The sequence below is a fragment of the Kwoniella pini genome, chromosome 5 (assembly GCF_000512605.2).
Source record: "Kwoniella pini CBS 10737 chromosome 5, complete sequence".
Taxonomy (NCBI): Eukaryota; Fungi; Basidiomycota; class Tremellomycetes; order Tremellales; family Cryptococcaceae; genus Kwoniella; species Kwoniella pini.
In genome coordinates this window covers 876,346-897,675 of record NC_091720.1, presented here as the reverse complement: position 1 = coordinate 897,675, position 21,330 = coordinate 876,346, and the positions used below count along the sequence as shown (strand labels likewise).

Below are 21,330 nucleotides of genomic sequence, written 5' to 3'. Positions count from 1 at the left end.
ATTACACCCCAGATCGAGCTCTGTAAGCTTTGACAACACCTTGTTCCACTCTACCATTCAATCGCGTCAGTCGTAATACAAGATATTTAACAATGACGAAATGTTGACTTGCCTCTGCTTGACTAACATCATTACCCCTTGTTGGACAAAACCTTTGAACAATTGGCCTTCCAACCCTGTATATAAAGTTCTAATTCCTCCCCTTCGAATAATCCTTATCAAAGTCTCCAATATTCCTACTTTCTTACTATCTTTCCCTTTTTCCCTTCCTGATTGACTTAAAACTTTGATCAATACTAAAGGATATAGAGGTAAAGTAGCCAAAGCATTTGATAAAGCACCTAAAAGGAAAGTTATAGCTGCAGGTGGTGGATTTTTATGATATTTTGAAGGTAAGATCAATCTTACTAAAAGAGAATGAATATAAAGTGTTAAAGAAGGTAAGAGAGTTAATGGAATAGTAGGTTTAAAACCTGAAAATAATCCTTCTATTCCTTGTTCATTATAAATTGAATTTAAACTATCTAAAAGTGATGATTTTTTCTTCTTTGTTTCATCGTTATTATCATTTTCGAAATCGTTTTCAATTTGTTTTCTTACACAAATTGTTGAAATAGGTAAACTAATTCCTTTTGAAATTAATCCACTTATTATACCTATAAGTAATTCTTCAATAGGATTAGGTTTATTTATTTTCGGTAAAGAATCTGAAGCTTTTGAAGATAATCCACCAATACCTGCAGGTGAAGATTTAATTGATTTATTAGGTAAAATAGGATGTTTTAAATACCAAATATGTAATCCTTTTTGTAAAGATGTATAAGTATAAAAATAAATAAAATTTGATAATAATGTTGATAAAGTATCTGCTTCAATACCAGAATATAAATTTGAAAGGTAATTTTTTTGAGAAAGTAGATGACTTAAGGTATCTCGTAAATTTACTTTTAAAATCCTTGTTAGCTTTCTCTCTATGAGAATTGAATAAAGATGAAAGTATATTATCGCTTACATCGTTCATAATGAGGTTTCCTCGCATTGTTCTGCATTCGAGTGGTAGCTACATCGAGAGGGTATACCAAGGCATTACCGACTGCGGACCTAAATTTGCCATTGGCCAATCTATTAGCTCATTCCTTGTTGCGTATGAGTGAACAGAGGGAAGGGAGAATTGCACACCCAAGAGCGCCTGATGTAGCCTGGAGGAAGGGCGGCAATGTCGTGTTCATCTTGTCTCAGTCCTAGTTCCCATAGATTTAGAAGCCTACTACTTGCGTATCAAGAGGTACTGTTGAGCGAGTGAATTGGTTGTCAAAACCCGACATTGAAAACGATTCCCCATCAAGAGCAATGTGATCGATCCGGTCATCACCGTATAACCGGTATCATGAATTAATCTACCACGCGTCGATGATCTAATCAACCAAAAAACAAAAACATTTCATAAAATCTAATCTTCTACTTTCCTCCATCATCGCTCAAATCAAATAGACCCGATGACATACATATGATGACAATATGCCACCTCTCCTGAGCAAGGATAAAGGCAAGGCTAAAGTCGACATTCCAGCCGATTTGACGGAAGAGGAACGGGCTGCTCTGATTGCGGCTGCTGAAGCTAGGCAAAGGAGTTTTGAGAGAAGTTTCGCGGGTCCTAGTGTCGGTAAAGCTGGTATGCCGCTTCTGTGCTCTTTGTTATTGTTCCGTGTGCTAATACTCTGCAACATATAGGACTGATTAGAGATCAAACAGGTGAGTCGCACATTGGTGGATTCAAGTAGGGACAGAGCTAATGAATTTCTGGTCCAGAGATTAACAAGGTTATTGCGGAAGCTTCGAAAGTGGGTAGTCTCTAGCTATGCCTGCCGATAAACTCAGCTGATGAAAGCTGATTCTTCACAGGGCTCCAAGTCAGTATGAACCATCATCCATTATGAGAGAGTTGTACTGATTAATCGGACAGGTATTATCAAAATCAAGTGAGGAAGGATAAAGAGCTTACAGAAAAGATTGAATGGTATCAAGCGAAGGTTAGTCATCAGCCTGGTGTAAATCGTAAAAGGACGCTGCGAACTTGATTGACGATCATCATCTTAGCGAGATGACCTCATGAAAATGGCTAATATACCTAGATTGGAGAGCGAAGCGGATCGAATAGTCAGTAATAGTAGATAGCAGTATAGCGAACTTGGCTGATTCTGTATTATTCAGCTATTGGAGGTCGAAGCTACTCGAGATACGTCTCAGGTGATCGTGCACGTCGATATGGATGCTTTCGTGAATCTACTATCTAGGAAGACTTCTTGTAACTCATTCAGCTGATCAGTATTGTCCCACAGTATGCTTCGGTCGAAGTTCAGCGGGATCCCACATTGAAAGGAAAAGCTTTCGGTGTCGGCCAAGGAGTGTTGACGACAGCCTCTGTGAGCTTGCTGTCCAGTCCAGGAGTTGTTATTGATGCTGATGAATACTTTTAGTACGAGGCACGAAAATTCGGGTGTCGATCCGGTATGGCGGGATTTATAGCGAAGAAGCTGTGTCCACATATAATCCTGTCAGTTGTCCTTGTCTGTGCCCGGCACATGAGCTAACACCAATATTAGAACCAAGATGCACTTTGATCTGTATATCGCTGCCTCCAAAGCTGTACGAGAAGTCTTACTCCAAGTAAGCTATCCAGCTACCCATTACTTCGAAAATCAGCTTATCCCGATATTTAGTACGATGAAAACCTTATGATGGCGAGTCTGGATGAAGGATACTTGAAGTACGTCAGCTGGCAGTTTCCTAGAATAAGGAATCAAGCTGATCCACCGAATAATAGTATCACGCCTTATATGTCGTCGCACAACATGACCGCCTCCGAAACGGTTGCCCATATACGAGCAGATGTAGAAGCCAAAACTCAACTCACCATGTCCGCTGGTATCGCCCCAAATAGGATGTTGGCCAAGATCTGTTCTGACAAGAACAAACCTAATGGACAGTATGAAATGAACTTTGAGAGATCGGTGATCACCAAGTTTATGAGGGATTTGCCCGTCAGGTAAGCTACGCATCCATCGGCTAATGCAAGCAGAAGCTCAATGCAAAGAATCGCAGGAAAATACCCGGATTTGGGCGAGTGACCGAGAGGTGCTTGGAGGGATTAGGCGTAGAGGTGAGTTAGCTATCTCATCACGACGTCGGTCGAGCTGATAAGTACGCATAGACATGCGGTGACATATATACTCATAGAGCGCAATTGTTGGTGATGGGTCATTGGTTCGGCTTCCGCGGTCTTTGGTGAGTCATCGAGACTTGCGTTGGTCGTCAGACACCCGCGAGGAGCTGATAGATATTATAGTAAAGCGTATCTGGGGATAGCAGACAACAATGTTGCCCCGGGCAAGAGGGAAGAACGGAAGAGTGTTGGCGTGGAAAGGTGAGTTAGCCGGACGCCTTCTTGAGTGTATAGTAGCCGACCAGCTACCTCGCAGGACTTTCCGAGATAAGGTAGACGACGAAGATATCCTTAACGAAGTCGCCAGTATTGCCGAAGAGCTCGAGAAGGATCTTGAGCGATTGCAGTACGCTGGAAAGACCGTTACAGTAAAGTATAAGGTAGGTCTGGCATACAAACGTAATCGAGATCCAGCTGATGGCTGGCCCTTTCGGTTAGCTACACACCTTCGAGAGTGAGTTTCAGCTCATCACGGGAATTGTAACATTGAGCTGAGCAGTTGCCCATAGACAAAACGCGAGCTAGGTCCGTGGGCAAATATATCTCAACCAGCAAAGAAATTCTGCCGATAGCCCTGGAACTGATGAAAAGGGAATTGCCCGTCCGCATACGATTGTTGGGTATACGATTGTCTACACTGAAGGATCTCACCGTGACTGATAAAGGAATCAAGGGGGTAAGTCTGACCATCAGAAGGGCTGCAACCATGCGGCGATTGCGGTGAGACGATCGTAATTGATGTCATGTATGATGCCAGTTTCTTACTTCGCCAAGCAAAAAGCGAGGTACCTCTATTTCACGCCATTCCACCCCTACAGCAATCGACGATGACGATGATATGCCTGAGCTGATACGCATGGAAGAGGAGGATGAGGCGGAAGTTCTGGACATGACATTCGATGAAGACAAAAGTGAATCAGACAGTAGTACTCCTCCACCAACATCGATACTAGGTAAACGGAAATCCTCAGAGAAGGATAAACCCCATTTATTGGGTCCGGTATGTCCGATTTGTAATAAAGCTCTCGGACCCGGTACTTCCAATCTAGGTCTCAACGAACATATAGACTGGTGTCTTAACAAAGACGCCATCACTGAAGCCAGCAAGAAATCACCCATCAAGAAGGCTAAAATTGAGAAAGGGGTTCCGGCGAAGAAGACCAAAGAGAAAGGAACAATGCTAGAGTGGTTGAAGAAGAAGTGATCCAACTGTCACATTAGAGTTGTATAAGGATAGAGCACATTTTAGCATATCATACATTGTTGTTGTAATAACGTGTTTCGCACCATGCATATTAAGTTATATTCTGTAATTAAGATGAGCGAGAATTGGATTGTTTGCGTTTGTTTACGCTAAGCATAGCATTGCGGGGACTCCAGTGATAAGATAGGATCAATGTTGGATTCAACTTAATCTTGGCCATGAACATTAATTTGTTCGCTATTTGCGTAAACATCACAAGGGGTTCTTCATACCTCGTACCTAACATGCTCCAGCAAAGAGTGGCCAGTGGTATGAGATCACTTAATATACTTAATAAGCAATGCATTCGTAGGATTGTTATTCCTCAAATATCATCAAATTCATCCTTCACAATTAAACATTCTCATATTCGAACTTTCACAAATTCAACAGTCCGTTACAACGTTCCACAATGGCCTAATCCACCTGTTCCTCAACCTCCAATTGGACCATCTGATGACCTCCTGATAACTCCCAGTACAAGCCCACTCAATAAAGGGAAAGAATCATTTTGGAGAGAATGGTCTTCTAGCGCTTCATTTCAAGCTGCTCTAACTACTGTAATTGGATTAGGTATGGTTTTTGCAGCTGGTGTTGGATATTTAGAATGGTATAAATCTCATGTTTTACATAGGGTGAGAGAATTACGATTGGGTGAGCTATGAAAATATAGCTGACATTTTAATCGATATTTGATAACAGATGGGTAGAGCTTTCGAACCTGGTTATGTAGGTCCGGGTCGAAAAAATAGACAGGCCAATTAAGCTAATTTGAGGATGAATAGGATCCAGCATTGGAATTATCCACATTACATGCACCGAATTCGCAACATATATTTAGAAGAGAACAACCTTTAATTGATAGGATAGTAGCAGGTGAAGAAAAAGGAGGATATTATCTTGTTATTGGTTCAAAAGGAACTGGGAAAGGTACAATGATATTGGAGTAAGTTGATCTCACGAAAGATCCATATTCATGATATTGATGAGCATTCACAGTGCTATGCGAAAGATTAATGCAGATGGTGCATCTTTATGCGAAGGTAAATGACTTAATTATCATATTAGGTTAAGTCGCTGAAGCTGATTTTTTTTTTTTAAAAAAAAATTGAATAGCTCATCCTGATCTTGAAGTATTCAGATTACGTCTTGGGAAAGCATTAGATTTTGATTTTTATGAAGATTGGCAAGGATCTTTATTTTCTAGAGCAGATCCTAGAAATGGTGGACCTGCTTTAGATGTAGAAAGAGCTTTAAATAAATTGGAAAAAGTTGCATTGCGTTATGCTAGAAAGAATGGAAGACCTTTAGTTATGGCTTTCAATAGTGAGTTATTTAGATTCTCGTATATCTTTCTAAAATATTTTGAAAATTGACGGGTAAAATTTCAATTAGATATTCATCTATTCCCGAATACGGACGAGGGACATGGTTTACTTCATCAATTACAACAACGTGCTGAAGCTTGGGCAGAAGGAGTAAGCTATTGTAGGATACATCGTGTGTATATCATAGCTCATAAGCTTAACATAGGGTATCTTGACTATGATTTTCTCGACTGATGATTTCTGTAAGTTTAAATTTCAAAAATCTGGTCGGTACAAAAACTAATTGGTAATATAGGGTGCCTTGACATGATGAAGAAAAACGCATCTCGTATGAGAATATTGAGCGTATACGACTTGTCAGCTTCTGAATCCCTCAAAGCTTTACGACACCTCAGAAGACAAGCTTTGGTGAATAGGGGATTAACTAGAGATGTAGAAGATGATAAAGTGCTAAAGAGGGTATATGAGCTTGTTGGAGGTAGAACGAGTTATCTGGCAAGGATAGCGAGAGCGGATGACATGCTAGGTGGGTGCTGGTGTTGCCGAATAAGATAGAGCGCTGAACAATTCATACCGCAGAGGAAGCAGAACAAATGATTGAGGGGGAAAAACAATGGCTTTTGTCGAAGTGAGCAGATTTGATCCAACGGTCTGGGATTCCAGCTAATAACGTGCTAGGATCGGTCTGATCCCGGAGCATGATGACGATGTGATGTGAGTATGCTCTGCAATGTAGCTGCGGATATAGCTGACAAGTGCGAAATATAGGGATGAGCAGAAGTGAGTTGTCAGACGTACAATTGAGCGGATACACTGACCATCCTCATGTTAATCTTCGTAGATGGGCAAGGTAAGCTCCATTCCTGGAAGTATTGCGTCATTCATAGCTGACACCAGCAAACCAGTTGCTCATGGTTGCTTCTGCGTCATCTGGCCAAGATGATACCTCCTCTTTCCGAATACCCAGTAATGGATGCGGTTGAGCCAGCGGCCACTGAGAATGATCTGCCTGTCGCTGAGAACGCTTCCGGAGAGGAAACATCAAACAGCAGCGTGAATGTGACACCTCCTGTCACTGAAGCTTCATCCGCAGATATCCATTTACCGCACGTCACGTACGAAGCTGCAAGGCGAATCATGACGCGTACCGATTTTGTCAATGATCTGGACCATTATCACGTAAGTGGAGACTCTTTGAGAAGGTGGTTATGGCTGATACAAAAAGTCCTTTCTAGATTTTGTCAATTGATGTGAGTGAAATGATTCTCTAACATAACTCAGACTGATCATCTGGAATTGTTAGCTACACCATCACGTACGACCTGATTCCTTGCTATTACTGAGAGCTGCTCAGCAAGTTGTTGCGGAAGACAACTTTGATGATGATTTGGATACAACGCGTGATCGGGTTGATCAAATTGAGGGTGAGTTTTTTATTTTCAAAGCATTGACCTGTTTGTGGTGTTTTTGGATTTTAGAATCCCGCTAAGGACTGAGATTTTTCACGCGCAGGTTTACATCGACAGAGCGAATTGACTATAAAAGAGCCATTCAAAGTGACATTTGACAAAATTGATGGAAAAGGTGTATGGGAAGTGATAGGTTTAGGTGATAGTTTTGTACCTGCATCGGAAGATGAAGAAGAGGAGCGATTAGTATGATATTTTCTAATATAATGAGATTTACTTTCTATTCAAATGTTAATTTGATGTACACGTTTTAATACGCTAATACGCTAATGCGTTATACGACTACATTACAAAGTTGTAATGATTCAGAATTAATGTTTACGTTGACTGTTCCCTGAATGCTTAAATAGAGTGTGAAGCGTGTGAATGATATTTTCCCCTTTCAAAGGTTATAAATTCACCTTTTAGGGTAGTTTTTCTCGAAAATCAATGGAAAATCAATCAATCAATTGAATAATTAGACGCGTATAGTTTTTTTTTTTTGATTTTCTGATTTTTAATTAGGGTCTAGAATCACAGAAGAGTCAAATGATGATATGATGATGATGCACGGTTCACCATACCGTATATACATACTACACCATACACCATACAGTTTAAATTGAGTTTAATCAATGTTCATCATCCCATCCCATTAGGTTTAAAAATCCAAATCGTATTCGTACTTCTTCCTTTCTATCTTTCTTTCTTATTCAGCATCCCTACGTAAAGCATTCTTGTTACCCAATCATCTCATGATATCTTGATCATTTACATCTTGTCACTGGTGAGTTCTGCATTGATTATGATCTTGACAACGCGTCCAACATGACACTCATATTTACCGCACACAGCTTGAAACACATTTTATTATCTATTAGGTTGAATCAACCTATCCAATCATCATGTCGCCCAACCTTCCCCTTCTGTCGTCTTCGAACGACTCAGAGAACAAAGAAAATGTACCCATCACTTTACCACCCATTCGCGATCTTCATGCAACACCAAAAGGTAACACTCATTTACCACCAACTCCATCTACAATTCCTCCATTACAATCTAGACAAGATTACAATCTTACCACTCCAGTCCAACACTGTATGCGTCAGCCTCTGCAATCTTCGTCACAACCAATTCAAAAAACCTTTACTGCTCCTCACTCCAACGTTATGATGACACCTCAAGGCATGTCTCATTATGGTATGAAGAATGGAAATCTCCCTTCATCTGTTTTAGCTTATGGCGAAAAGCATCATCAACAACAACAGAAGCAACAACCCACTCCACAAACTGCATCACGTCCACATCAAACCCCCTGTCCTCGACCTTCTACCTCTTTACCCATCGCGACTGCGAACAGGAAGAAAATTCATCCTCCAAATGGTACACCACTTCATATGCCTATCAACAATACTTTCAACGTGGGATATTCTGATGCGCCGTTAAAGACGCCTCAATCTGCTTTCACATCGCGTAATGGTACAATGGGTCGATCTATCTCGACTCCGACATTGAAATACGATACTGTACCCTATTTACTCCCCAACAAATCCGCAGCTGGTACGCGGTATTCTCCCTCCATCGAGTCCACTCAATCATCATCAATCTCTCGATCAGCCGAGAGAGGTCGCATGTCTTTCTCCCCTTCTCCTACTCCTTCATCACCCAGTGCCATTCACTTGTCGGGCATTCAGCCTCCCGCGCCTTTCCCCGGAGCATACCCTTTGGCTTATACGCGTAAAGATCCTGTGCCATCGGATGAAGGTGAGCCTGAGTCGGAGAACAAGAGAAGCGGCCGTCAAGGTGCACCAAGTTGGAATCCGTGGGACTACGTTTTAGGTGAAGTACCAGGGGGCGAACAAGGACCAAATCAGACCCCGGTCAAAGACGAGGATGCCAAGGGTAATAAGATTAGAAGAAGGTTCACTAAGAGGGAACTTGAGGCGTTGGAAGTGCTTTGGAGTATCTCAAAGAGTCCTAGCAAGTATGAGAGGCAAAGATTGGGAGCTTGGCTAGGTGTGAAGACGAAGCATATCACGGTTTGGGTATGTTGTACCTCCTGTTCTATTCCGAGTGTAATGCTAATGTGATGTTGCCAGTTCCAAAATCGGCGACAAGAGGAGAAACGATACCTTCGAGAAGGTGCTCCCGTTGAACCTCCTCCCCCTTCCCGATCCAATCGGGGAACCTTTGACCCTGTCACCGGTAAATGGCGTCCTGTGCCATTGTCCTGCATTTCCGGCTTGCAACCACCACCCGAAGAGAAGTCTGCCGTCGTCAGAAGCATCAGCGTTGGTGATCTCACCCGAGACATGTATTTCTCTCAACATCCCGAACTGGAAGCTCATTTACCCACACCTACCCCTGCTTCTTCTTCCGGTCGGATGTATACCACTCAAGGTAACATTACTCCTCTTCCCAAGAGAGGTACGAGTAACTCTCTAGATCAAGTGCTTCAAGCCCGAGAGATCGGTTTTGATCACAACAAAAAGCGTCAACAGCATCGGAGAGGTAGCAGCGAGGCAACCAGTCCAATCAAGGGTGAAGGACAGGAAAATTTCCGACATCTACTCGCTCTTATACCTAGTGATCCTCCTTCTATGGACCTTTCCGAAATCGCTGTTGATGATGAGAGCGAACAAGGTGATGATGGATCAGAATCTCCTCAAAGAACTGTACTAGGAGCCAGAGGGGGCGCTATGGGACTCGATAGAATGCTCAATGGTCCTTCCAACGGTACTTTGGGCCGAGCAACTTCTCTCGATATGTTGGCGTCTGCGCCAAAGAGGGGCAGGTTTTGGTCTTCAAGATCTTCAAAGTCGAGTGACACTGGTAACGTCCTTCAACCTAAATCTGTTAAGGGATTGTCGGGCGCAATCATCAAGCCAAGCATGTCGAATGATCAAGGCAGCAGCGGAACGCCATCACTGAAGCATACTTTGCCTTCTTCGGCTGGATCGGCTTCCAAACGCCCTCGCGTCGATGCGACCCGGTCCAGGCCAGGATCGACATTCCGACACAAAGACTCTTTTTCCAGATCGCAATCTGCTGCTGTACTCGGAACTCCTTCAGCGAACAAGAGGGAGAATAAGGAGAATGAAGAACCACGAGAAATGAAGACTCCCGGGTTTGCAAGAAGATCATCTTTCTCATCTAGTATGAGCGACGGAGTCGCCATCACACCGGATAATGCGCTTTTAGGCAGGAAGCAAAGTGAAGGATCGAAGAAGAAAGAGGATGCTGAGATTTTAGGAGCGGCTGAAATTATGTTACAGCTTTTCGGTGCGGCGTAATGATTTTTTATACGTAGACGAGACGAAGTATTTGATGTACATGGAGACGTTTCACGATTTTAGTTCTCATCTTGGGTCAATGGTCACTCGGTTGCTTGCTACACATGCATATAGAAACGGTATGAAATGAATATGCCCTGGTATAATACATAGTTGCATCGTGTGAATAACGTGGTCTTATCCGCTTTTACCGGAAACAAAAGATCATCATGACGCATTTTCAATTTAATTGTGATATGACGATGTTGTCACTCTGACCTGGAATGGAAAGTGAATTGATACATATATACTGAGATCGTATTCTCATTTTATGTTTACCCATTAAGTCACATAGGTCATACAAAATGGGTCTCCTCTCAACTATCTTAAACTGGATATGGTTTCAATGGGATTTGATTGTACATTCAGGTTGGCCAGGATTTTTTTGGGTAAGACCAAAATGGTCAATTGAAGATATACCAAATCAAAGTGGTAAAGTGAGTTGTCTGAGTAGTATATTAGAAATCATTGACTAATGTCATAATATAGGTAGTTTTGGTTACAGGTGGAAATTCTGGAACTGGATATGCAACTGCTTTATCATTTTATAATGCAGGAGCAAAAGTTTATATAGCATGTAGAAATGAAGTTTTAGCAAAAGAAGCAATTGAAAATATTAAAAAAGGAATAGTTAAAGGATTTTTCAATGAATTCGAAGTTTCCTCATCATCATCATCATCGAAGAATGGAAAAAATGAAAATGATAAAAAGGGTATAATCGAATTTGTCAAGTTGGATTTATCAGATTTAAATTCTGTTGAAGTTTGTGCAAAGGAATTTATAAAGTGAGATAATATTGAATCGAATGATATTTTGTCAATCTAACGTAATTATAAATCTATAGGAAAGAAGATAAATTAGATATCCTCTTTGCGAATGCAGGTGTAATGGCTTCGTAAGTTTTTATTTATTCATACTCGAATCCATATTGATGGAAAGCATATTATAGACCTGAAGGTCTTCGAACTAAACAAGGATACACTTTACAATTCGGTACAAATGTAAGTATACTATTTAATTATCAAAATTTCTCAATATCTGATTAAACGTAAAATAGGTTTTGGGTCATCATAGATTAATTAATTTACTTTTACCATTACTTTTAAATTCACCACCTACTCATCCAAGTCGAGTGATTTTAACTTCTTCAGCTGGACACGCTGCAGCACCAAAAGGAGGTGTAGATTTTAGATCAATTATAAGAGATTCATCTGATCCTATTCAAGGTGAAAAACCAAAATGGGGAAAATATGAAAAGATGAAATGGGTAGAATATGGTCAATCAAAATGGGGTAATATAGCATTATCAAATTATTTACACAATGAATTTGGTAGACAAGGTAGATTAATAAGTGTTGCTGTTCATCCTGGTATGTTTTATCATATCCGAAATTTGTTTACAGCAATTGACATGATGTATTTATAGGTCTTATAGCTACCAACTTGACTCAATATTTACCGTTTGAACCCTTTGTGAGAAAGTATATGCCGTGGATCGCGGTGGGTAACAGGAATTTCATATTTCTTTTCTGATTAAACGAATTCTAATACTTTTTGTTGACTTAGTACCCCATTACTCGAACTCCTTCCATTGGCGCGATAAACCAAGTTTGGGCAGCTACAGTTCCAGATGAGAAAGCTAGATGGCTCAGCGGTCAATATATTGTACCATTCAGAAAGATTGGTTTAGCACGTGCGGATTTACAAGATGATAAGCGAGTCGAGGAAGTTTGGAAATGGTGTGAAGAACAAGCTAAAAAGCGAGCTTAAAATCTCAAAAGTTCATATCAAATGAATGCATCAACGTAAACTTGAAGCTACAATATCTTCTATTCTCGATGCTATTTGTTCAAAATCTTTGCAAGCTTGTGCTATATAATTCGGATCATTTTGATCCTCCATATGGCCTATGATATCCTGTCAGCCAATACAAAATAGTGACTTTGATCCGGAAACTCACCTTCGGGCACTTCCATTGTGAAGGAATGAGCATATTTTTCGAAATGCTCGTGATGAGGAATAGACGTCTCGGCGTTGATAGGTCTATCAAGCTGTGCAGATGATCAGCCTTCTGTTGTAGACTCCCAACGTTTTCTACTTACCAATGAAGCAGTGATAGCTGCCCAAGCCCTTGCAGTGTTCGGATGATTATATCCACCTCCTCCCGTTATACAAGTTTTTTTACCCCATTTCTTCACTCTTTCTATACACCATTTCATACCTCCTTCACCATCAACTGACCAATTACCAAATTGTCCAACTCTATCACCAGCAAGACCATCTGAACCCATTTGTAATACGATAAAATCAGGATTCCAACTTTTTACAATTGGTTCAACGCATCCTTCCCATATTTTTTTATAAGTTTTTGAACATGTATATGCTTTTAATGGGATAGATAAAGAAAAAGGTGTAGTTGATTGAGGATTTGTTAAATCTGCCCTTCCTGAAGATATTGAAATAGGATAAAATCCAGGTGATGAATGATGGATTGAAAAAGTCATTACAGTAGGTGGTTTTGTTGGATTTTTATCGTTAGATATAGTAGGATTTGAATAAAATTTATTCGAATGAAAAGCATTTGAAACTCCATCAGAATAATGTAAATCTAAATCAAAATATAATATTCTAGGTGATCTAATTTTTGTTTTTGGTTTTAATTTGAAATTTTTTTCTTCTTCTTCTTCTTTTTTTTGATTTAATTGAATTTTACCTTCTTTTGATAATAATAATAAACTTAATACTAAATCATTTATATAACAAAATCCTCCAGCTTCATTTTTTCTTGCATGATGTCTTCCTCCATCCCAACAAATAACGAAATCAGTTTGATCTTGAATTAAAAGTCTACAAGCTGTTGATGTGGATGCAGTTATTAAAGAAGCATATCGAGGAAGACTTTGAAAAGGTGGATTATCATGTGAGAGATTATGTTTATCCATATCTTGATATTCTCGTACATTTGGTTCCTTGTTTCTCGCTCGCTTGGCAGGAGGAGCGAAATCCGTACCATTACGGGGAGCAGTCGGGTCGTATCTTGGTGGCGAAGCGGATCGAGGTCTCAATAGAGCATCTATGAGAGTTTTGGTTAGGAAGAATGGCATTTCATACGATATTGATTACCTACCTACATAGTCCTTATCGTGATATTTCAACATGCATTCTTCCGTACCCAAGCTCTCGTCGGGAGGCACGATCATCGCCTTCTTCAGTTTGGACGGATTGGCAGAGGCTTCGGTTGTTTCTTCATCCATTGATATTTCCTCCAAAAGGTCCAAAGCTCTTATCAAACCGTGAACCAAGCTTGACCGTCCGATATTCGATGGAAGATCATCGGAAACATCTTGAAGTTCTTGAGACCAGATGTATGAAACCCTTGAGGTGGGTCTGGAGCTCATATCAACTTCAGTCAGCTGCTACTTTTTATCACTCGGTTAGGCGTCAAGCTATATCACTTTTATAGAACACAATTTCACTCGGGATGATAGTAAATTGATGCGACGCGGGGCCAGGCGTGATCCGCTTAATTCATGTGACCGGAAGGTCCGGCCGGATTGCAAGTAATCAAATGACCTGCTTTGTTGTCACCATACGATCATCTTGAGAGACATAATTGACACTTGATGATGATCGATTATAGACGAATGGTTTCCACCAATATTATCAAGATGGGACTAGCGAGAACTCTCTTTTAGTATACTAGGATCTGCTAAAGTCAGAATTGCGATACGACGCCATGATGTTTCTCTCTATACGGTCAAGGAGCTTATCAGATCGTGTACCGAGATCAATCAGATGTGCCAGATTTCACGCCGCCGCCGTTCGAGCAAGCACCAATATTGGTGATTCCGCCAAGAAAGCCAAAACCCCCTTAGCTCGTCAGTCTAGATCAGCACCCACCATACTTCCATCAGAACCTACTATGGAAGAACCGTCTTTGGGAGAATGTTCGTTGTTTCTTCACACTTCAGACGAGGTAAGCGCTCTTCTTCACCGGATATTTCGAACAATATAGGCTTTTGATTCGGTGATTCCGAGCAACGGGTTTTGAAAATCTTCGTCTCCGTATATAAAGTGAAGCTGATCAATGTCATCATTTCATACAGGCACTCTCAACTCCCGGTCTCAAATTTACAGATGGACATGGATTGAAAGGTCCAACGGGAAAAGGAAGACAGACAAGGCGGATGAATTTGTATCAAGCGATTAGAGATGCCTTAGGGTGAGTCGGGTCATTTGTCAACTATCATACTGGCTCCTGACAGGGTTTGTAGGACTGCGCTCGCGACAAATCCCAAAGCGTTTGTATTCGGAGAAGACGTACAAACAGGCGTGTTCAGGTGTACTACAGGTTTAGTAGATGAATTTGGTAAGTCTGGTTATCACTCAATGCAACACCTTCAACCCCAATTTACTGAATAGTATATATACTGTAGGTAAGAAGCGTGTCTTCAACACGCCTCTGACAGAACAAGGTATAGCTGGTTTTGCCATCGGATTAGCAAGCGTTGGTGCAACAGCCATAGCTGAGATACAATTTGGTGATTATGTGAGAGAAGTTTTACGAAATAAATGGGGATTGTAATTGAGGCTGATTGAGGTCCCAGATTTTTCCCGCTTTCGATCAACTAGTCAACGAAGCTGCCAAGCAGAGATACGCGAGTGGTGGTGCATATCCACTTGAAGGTGGATCTTTAACGATTCGAGCGCCAATCGGTAGTGTTGGACATGGAGGATTATATCACTCACAATCGCCAGAAGTGAGTCATTTGTGCTCGACAGGATATGCTGATATATACGACAGGGTTTCTTTCTCGGTGCTGCGGGTTTGAAAGTTGTCATACCTCGATCACCCATCCAAGCCAAAGGTCTAATCCTGGCAGCTGTTCGTGACCCAAACCCCATTCTGGTATTCGAGCCGAAAATCTTATATCGTGCGGCTGTGGAAGAAGTCCCAACAGATGATTATACTTTACCTATCGGTCAGCCTGAGATAGTAAGAGAAGGAACAGACTTAACGGTGGTGGCATATGGTACACCTTTACATATCTGTCGTGAGTCTGACCAGAGCCGAAGAAGCATTTTGAGCTGATCGATGTAGAACGAGCAATTGATTTGCTCAAATCACCACCACCATCCCTTGTCCCCTTCCTCCCTGCAGCACTTCGCCCGCCAAATCCTGCACCTTCAATACAGCTTATAGATCTTCGAACAATCTCGCCGATGCCCTTGGGCGCAATCACAGAAGTAGTCAAGAAAACAGGTCGAATGGTTATAGTGCACGAAGCTGGGAAAGCAGGAGGAGTCGGTAATGATTTGGCTGGAGAAGTAGGTCGAAGGGCATTCGAGTATTTAGAAGCGCCAATAGGGCTTGTCAGTGGATGGGAGTAAGTGTTAATCAGAACAGCATGAATTTCAAACTAATGATCGTTTAGTACTCCTGTCCCGTTGACCTTTGAGAAGTTTTATCAACCTGACGTAATTAGAGTCTTCGATAAAATGGTTGAGACTTTAGCATATTAGAAGGAGTTAGCATCGCAATTGGCCACCATAATTGGTTGTACGATGTATATGTGCATTTATGTTACAGGTTGTTATACACACAAAGAGGTCTATACTGCAAGAATGTCCAGAAATAATTAGAGTCTGTGAAAGTTACCGAGAATGTCAAAAAAGTATGAAGAGACTAGAAAACTGAGGTAACGTTAGCTCGGATATCTACTAAAATATGATCGATTGCACTTACTAGCATGAACTGCCTCCGAAGCTATAGCACTTCCCGCGCCGAACCCAATACCAGTGGTGAATGCTGTACCAAGCTTTGGTATCGATTAGCTGCCTGCCGCTGTTGACTCAAACTTACCTGTCCCCCAATCTTTCCAAATTTGCTATTCTTTTGCTGTTCTTGCACTACGACTCCACCTTGCATTTGTTGTTGGGGACTCATCATTTGCATTTGACCAGGAGGAGGCTTTTGATCGTAGTACGATTGAGCTGAGCCTTGATATGGGACCATCATTTGCTGAGGTGGTTGCTGCATTGGAGGTGGCGGTGGGGATGAGTAGAATGGTGTCGGGGGTCTAAGCGTAGCGTTAGCTTGGTCCGAAAGCCAGGTGGGGTCTCAACTTACAGTCTCTCGATATAGTTAGAAGGGAAAAGTCCTGATCTAGGTAGAGCTACTGTATGACCTTTTGGAATGACTCGACCTCTATACCATTGCTCGTTGACTGCGAGGTGATTAGCGGCGGGAACGACCAGATATACAAAGATACTCACCTTCCTCGTCAACTACGATGATATCGCCGCTTCTAAACTGAAGATCGTCTCCTTCCTGAAATTCAAATCAGCTTGAACCAAGAGATCACAATCCACTACTTACAGTTCCATTGAAATCCCATAATGCCTTTGCCCTTGACTCAGCGGGCTTACCTCTAGGTGGCAAAGTAGGCGCAGCAGCCATCTGAGGATGTGGAGCTTCGATCTGGTGCTGCTGTTGCTGTTGATGATGAGGAGTAGACTGATCATCTCTTGCGTGTTGCACAGTCCAAGAGGAGGGTGATTGAGAGATACTCAATCCTGCAAATGAAGATGATGGCGATGGCGGTGCCAGAGAAGGAAACGGACCTGTGGGAGATGGTATCTTCTGACGAATTAAAGATGCATCGGCTGAAGTGATTATTGACAATGACTCAAGTAGAGCGATTGATGAGAGTGTTTGATTAATCAGGTGAGAAGCAAAAGCTTGTGCGGGCTGTTGTGACATGCCGGCGGTTGTTGACTTAATGTGATCAGTGAATGAAGAAGAAGAAGAGGGAAGTCGCAGAAGTTATTGTACTTATCTAAATCTGAAGTACTGGCAACGAGGATAAAGGGGGACTTTGACAAAGTTGGGTGAAAGGCATAAAATGTATAAATATATAGCTGTGCCCGTGTATATAAATAATAGCAACCGAGCACACGTATAACTTATTTAAAGCAACCATTGAATGACGGAGACCCCAAATGAGAAGAAGCGGAGACAGGTCACAACTCCGCGGTGTTTTCCAATCCTTGTTATGACAAAGATAATGCAAAAAGATTATAGAGATGTTGGAAATAATCGCGGACAAATAGACTAACAGCTATTCCGATCCGTGAGATCATTGAGATCGTCTTAAAATCCCCCAAGCTTATCTCATCTTTCTTCTGCCTACACCTTATCCTTGATTCTCATTTAACTGACAAATAAGATGCTTCGATTGACAACATCAGCTACAGCTTCAGCAAGTAAAATCATCGCTGGACCATCATTCCGACGTGGTCTTGCCACAGCTGTTTCAACTCCTTCAGAATCGCAAGAAAAACCTGAACCTCGCCGCAAACGATTCGGAACGCTTGACGATGGTCTTACTTTTGATGATTTCGTATCCGGTGAAGAATTGCCATCTGCAGGCGAACGAGTAGTCTTAGGTAATACCACTCAGTCAGTTCATTTGATAGCTCCAACACGCTGCACAATTGCTAATAAGATATGCTAGACCCCGATTACCATCTTTCTTGAAGCATCCCATACCCACTGGAGCTTCATATAGTAGTATCAAGAAAGAATTGAGAGGTTTAAATTTGCATACGGTATGTGAAGAGGCGAAATGCCCTAACATAGGAGAATGCTGGGGCGGTGGAAAAGGTAATGCAACGGCGACTATCATGGTAAGTTAATATCAATCATCTTGCCTTGCGTGATCATATGCTGATCGGCTGAGGCTCAGCTTATGGGAGACACATGTACACGAGGGTGTCGATTCTGCTCGGTGAAAACATCGCGTGCACCAGCACCATTGGACATACATGAACCTGAAAACACAGCAGAAGCAATCAGTCGATGGGGTTTAGGTTATATTGTTTTGACCAGTGTAGATAGAGACGGTGAGTACGAGTTTGAATTCAGTTTGAAAGAGTTTTGGTGATTGATAATATTCTTTTCAGATCTTTTTGATGGTGGTGCCGCTCATATCGCGTCCACAATATCCAAGATTAAGCAAAAAGCACCCAAAATACTAGTGGAAGCTTTAACACCTGATTTTGCGAACAAGTCGGTTGAAACAATACGTACAGTAGCTTCGTCGGGATTAGATGTATTCGCACACAACGTCGAGACTGTTGAGCGATGTACACCGTTCGTGCGAGACAGAAGAGCGGGATTTGATCAGAGTTTGAGAGTTTTAGAGCAAGCAAAGATTGGAGCGAAAAATGCTGGCAAGGAGATTTTAACCAAGAGTAGTATAATGTTAGGAGTCGGAGAGCGGGAAGATGAGATTCATGAGACATTGCGGAGTGAGTTCCGTTTTGGTGAAGATGTAGAGCATTGCTGACTCGAAGTGAAACAGGGTTGAGAGCGTCTGACGTAGATGTTGTGACTTTTGGTCAATATATGAGACCTACAAAGAAACACATGAAGGTTGATCGATATGTTCAACCGGAAGAATTCGCTAAATGGAAGGAAGTTGCAGAGGGTATGGGATTCTTGTACGTAGCAAGTGGACCACTTGTTAGATCTAGTTACAAGGTGAGCTGGCTTCACAATTAGCCAAGAGCTACAGCTAATGCGACTCGATTAGGCTGGAGAATTCTTCATTGAGAATGTGCTCAAAAAGAGACGAGCAGCTGCAGCTGAACAAGCAGCAGCTACACTTTCTACGCAACCCGCCGAGACTACACCTGGTGCAGCAGTATCTGGCGCTTAATTGTAATGCATTGTATTTGTACTGTGCATGTCTATCCTAGCGAGCTTTCCAGTCACTTCCAGCTGGATTACTACCCCATGTTGATGTACGCAACAGGCCACCACGGTCATCACGTGAGAAATACCCACTACCTGCTCTTTCAAATGCTGGCGAGCCAGAGGGTAAAGAAGACGGTATATATTCCTTGTCTTTGCCCACTACTGCTTTTGAGACCTCCTTTTGTGCTCTATTGAATACTCTAAGGCCAAATGAAGCTACCGTCCATACTCCCCCTAAACGCGGCCTATCAACTCAATGTCCGATGTCTAAAAGGAAGCGAACTTACCTATCACTCCCGCCAATCTGATCAGGAATTGATAAAGCGAAGTCGTTCTCTCCCTCACTGTTAAAGCCATAGCTTCGAGGTCGTACTTGAAGAAGATACCGGGTACACCCTTGCCATGCTCGAATGATCTGGAGTAATCTGTGACGGCATATTGCGATGTCACGAGACGACGTCGCGCAGCATCGACATATGTGGTAGGTACAACTCGAAGGAAGTATTGGAAGATTGTGAACGCTATATCAGAACGAGTCAGCCATGATGACTCTCAAATGCGCTCACTTACGCTCTTTAGCTATCTCGTAGCTTTTATCCAGGGGTTGAGAGATAGCAGGGAAAAATGGTCCGAATGAAAATTCATGAACAATGTGGGAGAGATTCATTACTGCTTCAAACATCAGCTTTGCTATTCACGCATGGAGCAGCCATGACTCACATTGATGATCTGTATGTTCGAAACTCATATAACCATGACCCAGAGTCGTAATGTGCAGATTCGCGGTGACTTTCTTAACCTCCACACTACCGTAAATTCTACAGGCTGGTCCATCAAGTACGCTGTCGTATGTTGGTCTGTACGAAGTCTGAGACTTCTTGACACCCTTTCTTGACGGGGGGGAGAAGAGCAGCCGTTGTATTCCAGTAAAAGTTCTCTTTTGATTGGGTGTCCGCCGACGAGAGGAAGAGATGATTTCGGATGCAGATTGAGCGGTTGGTGCAATTTGCCTTCAAGGTGGTCAGCGACAGCTATACAGGTGAACGTTGTACAGGGCTCACTTCATAGACGTGGCTCCGGCTGTGTTAAAATGTGTGCCATCCTTGACAAACGAATTGCTGAGATGTAGTCTGTCTCCTACGGCATCTCGGAGATCAATGGTAAGGTCTACTCAAAATGTCAGCGATGTCTCATCGTGACATTGGGATGACTCACAATGACACGGCATATTCACTGTTAGATCAACGTTCAGTTGTAGGTCTTTCTGCAGTTCGTGATCTACATGGAACGAGTAGTCCGGTGCACCGTAAAGATATTCTCCTAGGTCGTTCTAAGCATTTCGCGGGTAAGCATGTTGCCATTGTATATTCTTTCAGGACTCACCAGCACAAGAAGAAAGATGATAAGACCGACTACGGCGGTGAGTACACCTCCTCTCTTCGAATGCACAGTATATGTCGATTGGACCTGTATAATGTCAGCATCAAGGACTACGACTTGACGAGTGCCGGACGCACCTTTGGAAAAGCATCAAAGCTCTTTATTGGCGCCAATTTATCCAACTCTTCCAGTAAAGACTGACTCTCCCTCCGCGGCCTTGACTGCATGCTCGCATGATCTATTAGATGTGGCTCGTACATATCGTTGAGATTTGTAAAGGTGTATGATGATATATATGATAAAGAGCTTATATAGACACGTTAAAACGAGGATTCATATTACAGCGGAACCAAAACCCATTGTAATGAACCAAGACCAGCGGCGATCACCGCCAGGTTCACGTGCCTGTTTTTACTTTTCCATTCGATATTATTGTTTATTTCACCCTGAATTGTAGATTTGTACGTCAACAACAACATTCCTCGTAAAAGTAGATGTTGAATTCAACTAATTTCATTATCAACATACTCCTCACTAATTACTGCTGTTCCATAGAGTACTTCAACTATAATTCTCAACCAAATGTTGAGAAATCTACTCCCAGTTCAATATAAA

General features: G+C 42.0%; 10 protein-coding genes across 10 annotated transcripts; 6 read left to right on the top strand and 4 right to left on the bottom strand.

Annotated features, from left to right (window-relative positions):
* Position 1: 1 nt before the first annotated feature.
* Positions 2–1,229, bottom strand: I206_104103 (uncharacterized protein; the record flags this gene model as incomplete). The annotated part of the gene is made up of 4 exons (XM_070202899.1): positions 2–50; positions 113–944; positions 1,013–1,101; positions 1,180–1,229. The coding sequence occupies 4 exons, from the start codon at positions 1,227–1,229 to the stop codon at positions 2–4; spliced, it is 1,020 nt and encodes a 339-aa protein (XP_070059000.1).
* A 289-nt stretch (positions 1,230–1,518) lies between these two features.
* I206_104102 (uncharacterized protein) lies at positions 1,519–4,427 on the top strand (the record flags this gene model as incomplete). The annotated part of the gene is made up of 19 exons (XM_070202898.1): positions 1,519–1,672; positions 1,732–1,752; positions 1,810–1,841; positions 1,903–1,910; positions 1,964–2,030; positions 2,098–2,157; positions 2,212–2,277; positions 2,340–2,423; positions 2,478–2,554; positions 2,604–2,667; positions 2,721–2,767; positions 2,825–3,046; positions 3,103–3,160; positions 3,212–3,285; positions 3,347–3,424; positions 3,480–3,603; positions 3,662–3,677; positions 3,733–3,899; positions 3,981–4,427. 19 exons carry the CDS (start codon positions 1,519–1,521, stop codon positions 4,425–4,427), a joined length of 1,866 nt encoding a protein of 621 aa, XP_070058999.1.
* A 284-nt stretch (positions 4,428–4,711) lies between these two features.
* On the top strand, positions 4,712–7,455 carry I206_104101 (uncharacterized protein; the record flags this gene model as incomplete). The annotated part of the gene is made up of 16 exons (XM_070202897.1): positions 4,712–5,101; positions 5,169–5,195; positions 5,252–5,412; positions 5,466–5,509; positions 5,583–5,792; positions 5,862–5,944; positions 6,000–6,036; positions 6,090–6,320; positions 6,374–6,422; positions 6,473–6,508; positions 6,563–6,574; positions 6,636–6,644; positions 6,700–6,973; positions 7,030–7,044; positions 7,098–7,218; positions 7,307–7,455. The coding sequence occupies 16 exons, from the start codon at positions 4,712–4,714 to the stop codon at positions 7,453–7,455; spliced, it is 1,848 nt and encodes a 615-aa protein (XP_070058998.1).
* Positions 7,456–8,147: 692 nt separating this feature from the next.
* I206_104100 (uncharacterized protein) lies at positions 8,148–10,535 on the top strand (the record flags this gene model as incomplete). The annotated part of the gene is made up of 2 exons (XM_019156058.1): positions 8,148–9,287; positions 9,342–10,535. 2 exons carry the CDS (start codon positions 8,148–8,150, stop codon positions 10,533–10,535), a joined length of 2,334 nt encoding a protein of 777 aa, XP_019011016.1.
* A 344-nt stretch (positions 10,536–10,879) lies between these two features.
* Positions 10,880–12,344, top strand: I206_104099 (uncharacterized protein; the record flags this gene model as incomplete). Its single annotated transcript, XM_070202896.1, has 7 exons — positions 10,880–11,011; positions 11,064–11,359; positions 11,419–11,469; positions 11,524–11,575; positions 11,632–11,944; positions 12,001–12,074; positions 12,141–12,344. 7 exons carry the CDS (start codon positions 10,880–10,882, stop codon positions 12,342–12,344), a joined length of 1,122 nt encoding a protein of 373 aa, XP_070058997.1.
* Positions 12,345–12,374: 30 nt separating this feature from the next.
* On the bottom strand, positions 12,375–13,972 carry I206_104098 (uncharacterized protein; the record flags this gene model as incomplete). The annotated part of the gene is made up of 4 exons (XM_019156060.1): positions 12,375–12,481; positions 12,535–12,625; positions 12,677–13,647; positions 13,702–13,972. 4 exons carry the CDS (start codon positions 13,970–13,972, stop codon positions 12,375–12,377), a joined length of 1,440 nt encoding a protein of 479 aa, XP_019011018.1.
* A 338-nt stretch (positions 13,973–14,310) lies between these two features.
* Positions 14,311–16,097, top strand: I206_104097 (uncharacterized protein; the record flags this gene model as incomplete). Its single annotated transcript, XM_070202895.1, has 8 exons — positions 14,311–14,550; positions 14,681–14,796; positions 14,849–14,943; positions 15,011–15,123; positions 15,182–15,334; positions 15,379–15,628; positions 15,676–15,961; positions 16,010–16,097. 8 exons carry the CDS (start codon positions 14,311–14,313, stop codon positions 16,095–16,097), a joined length of 1,341 nt encoding a protein of 446 aa, XP_070058996.1.
* Positions 16,098–16,213: 116 nt separating this feature from the next.
* Positions 16,214–17,337, bottom strand: I206_104096 (uncharacterized protein; the record flags this gene model as incomplete). Its single annotated transcript, XM_070202894.1, has 6 exons — positions 16,214–16,260; positions 16,321–16,393; positions 16,438–16,654; positions 16,705–16,801; positions 16,851–16,905; positions 16,954–17,337. The coding sequence occupies 6 exons, from the start codon at positions 17,335–17,337 to the stop codon at positions 16,214–16,216; spliced, it is 873 nt and encodes a 290-aa protein (XP_070058995.1).
* Positions 17,338–17,803: 466 nt separating this feature from the next.
* I206_104095 (lipoyl synthase, mitochondrial) lies at positions 17,804–19,297 on the top strand (the record flags this gene model as incomplete). The annotated part of the gene is made up of 6 exons (XM_019156063.1): positions 17,804–18,036; positions 18,092–18,263; positions 18,323–18,479; positions 18,540–18,887; positions 18,941–19,119; positions 19,172–19,297. The coding sequence occupies 6 exons, from the start codon at positions 17,804–17,806 to the stop codon at positions 19,295–19,297; spliced, it is 1,215 nt and encodes a 404-aa protein (XP_019011021.1).
* Positions 19,298–19,333: 36 nt separating this feature from the next.
* Positions 19,334–20,975, bottom strand: I206_104094 (uncharacterized protein; the record flags this gene model as incomplete). The annotated part of the gene is made up of 8 exons (XM_019156064.2): positions 19,334–19,569; positions 19,623–19,856; positions 19,906–20,004; positions 20,056–20,345; positions 20,397–20,502; positions 20,551–20,665; positions 20,719–20,802; positions 20,853–20,975. The coding sequence occupies 8 exons, from the start codon at positions 20,973–20,975 to the stop codon at positions 19,334–19,336; spliced, it is 1,287 nt and encodes a 428-aa protein (XP_019011022.2).
* Positions 20,976–21,330: the final 355 nt, after the last annotated feature.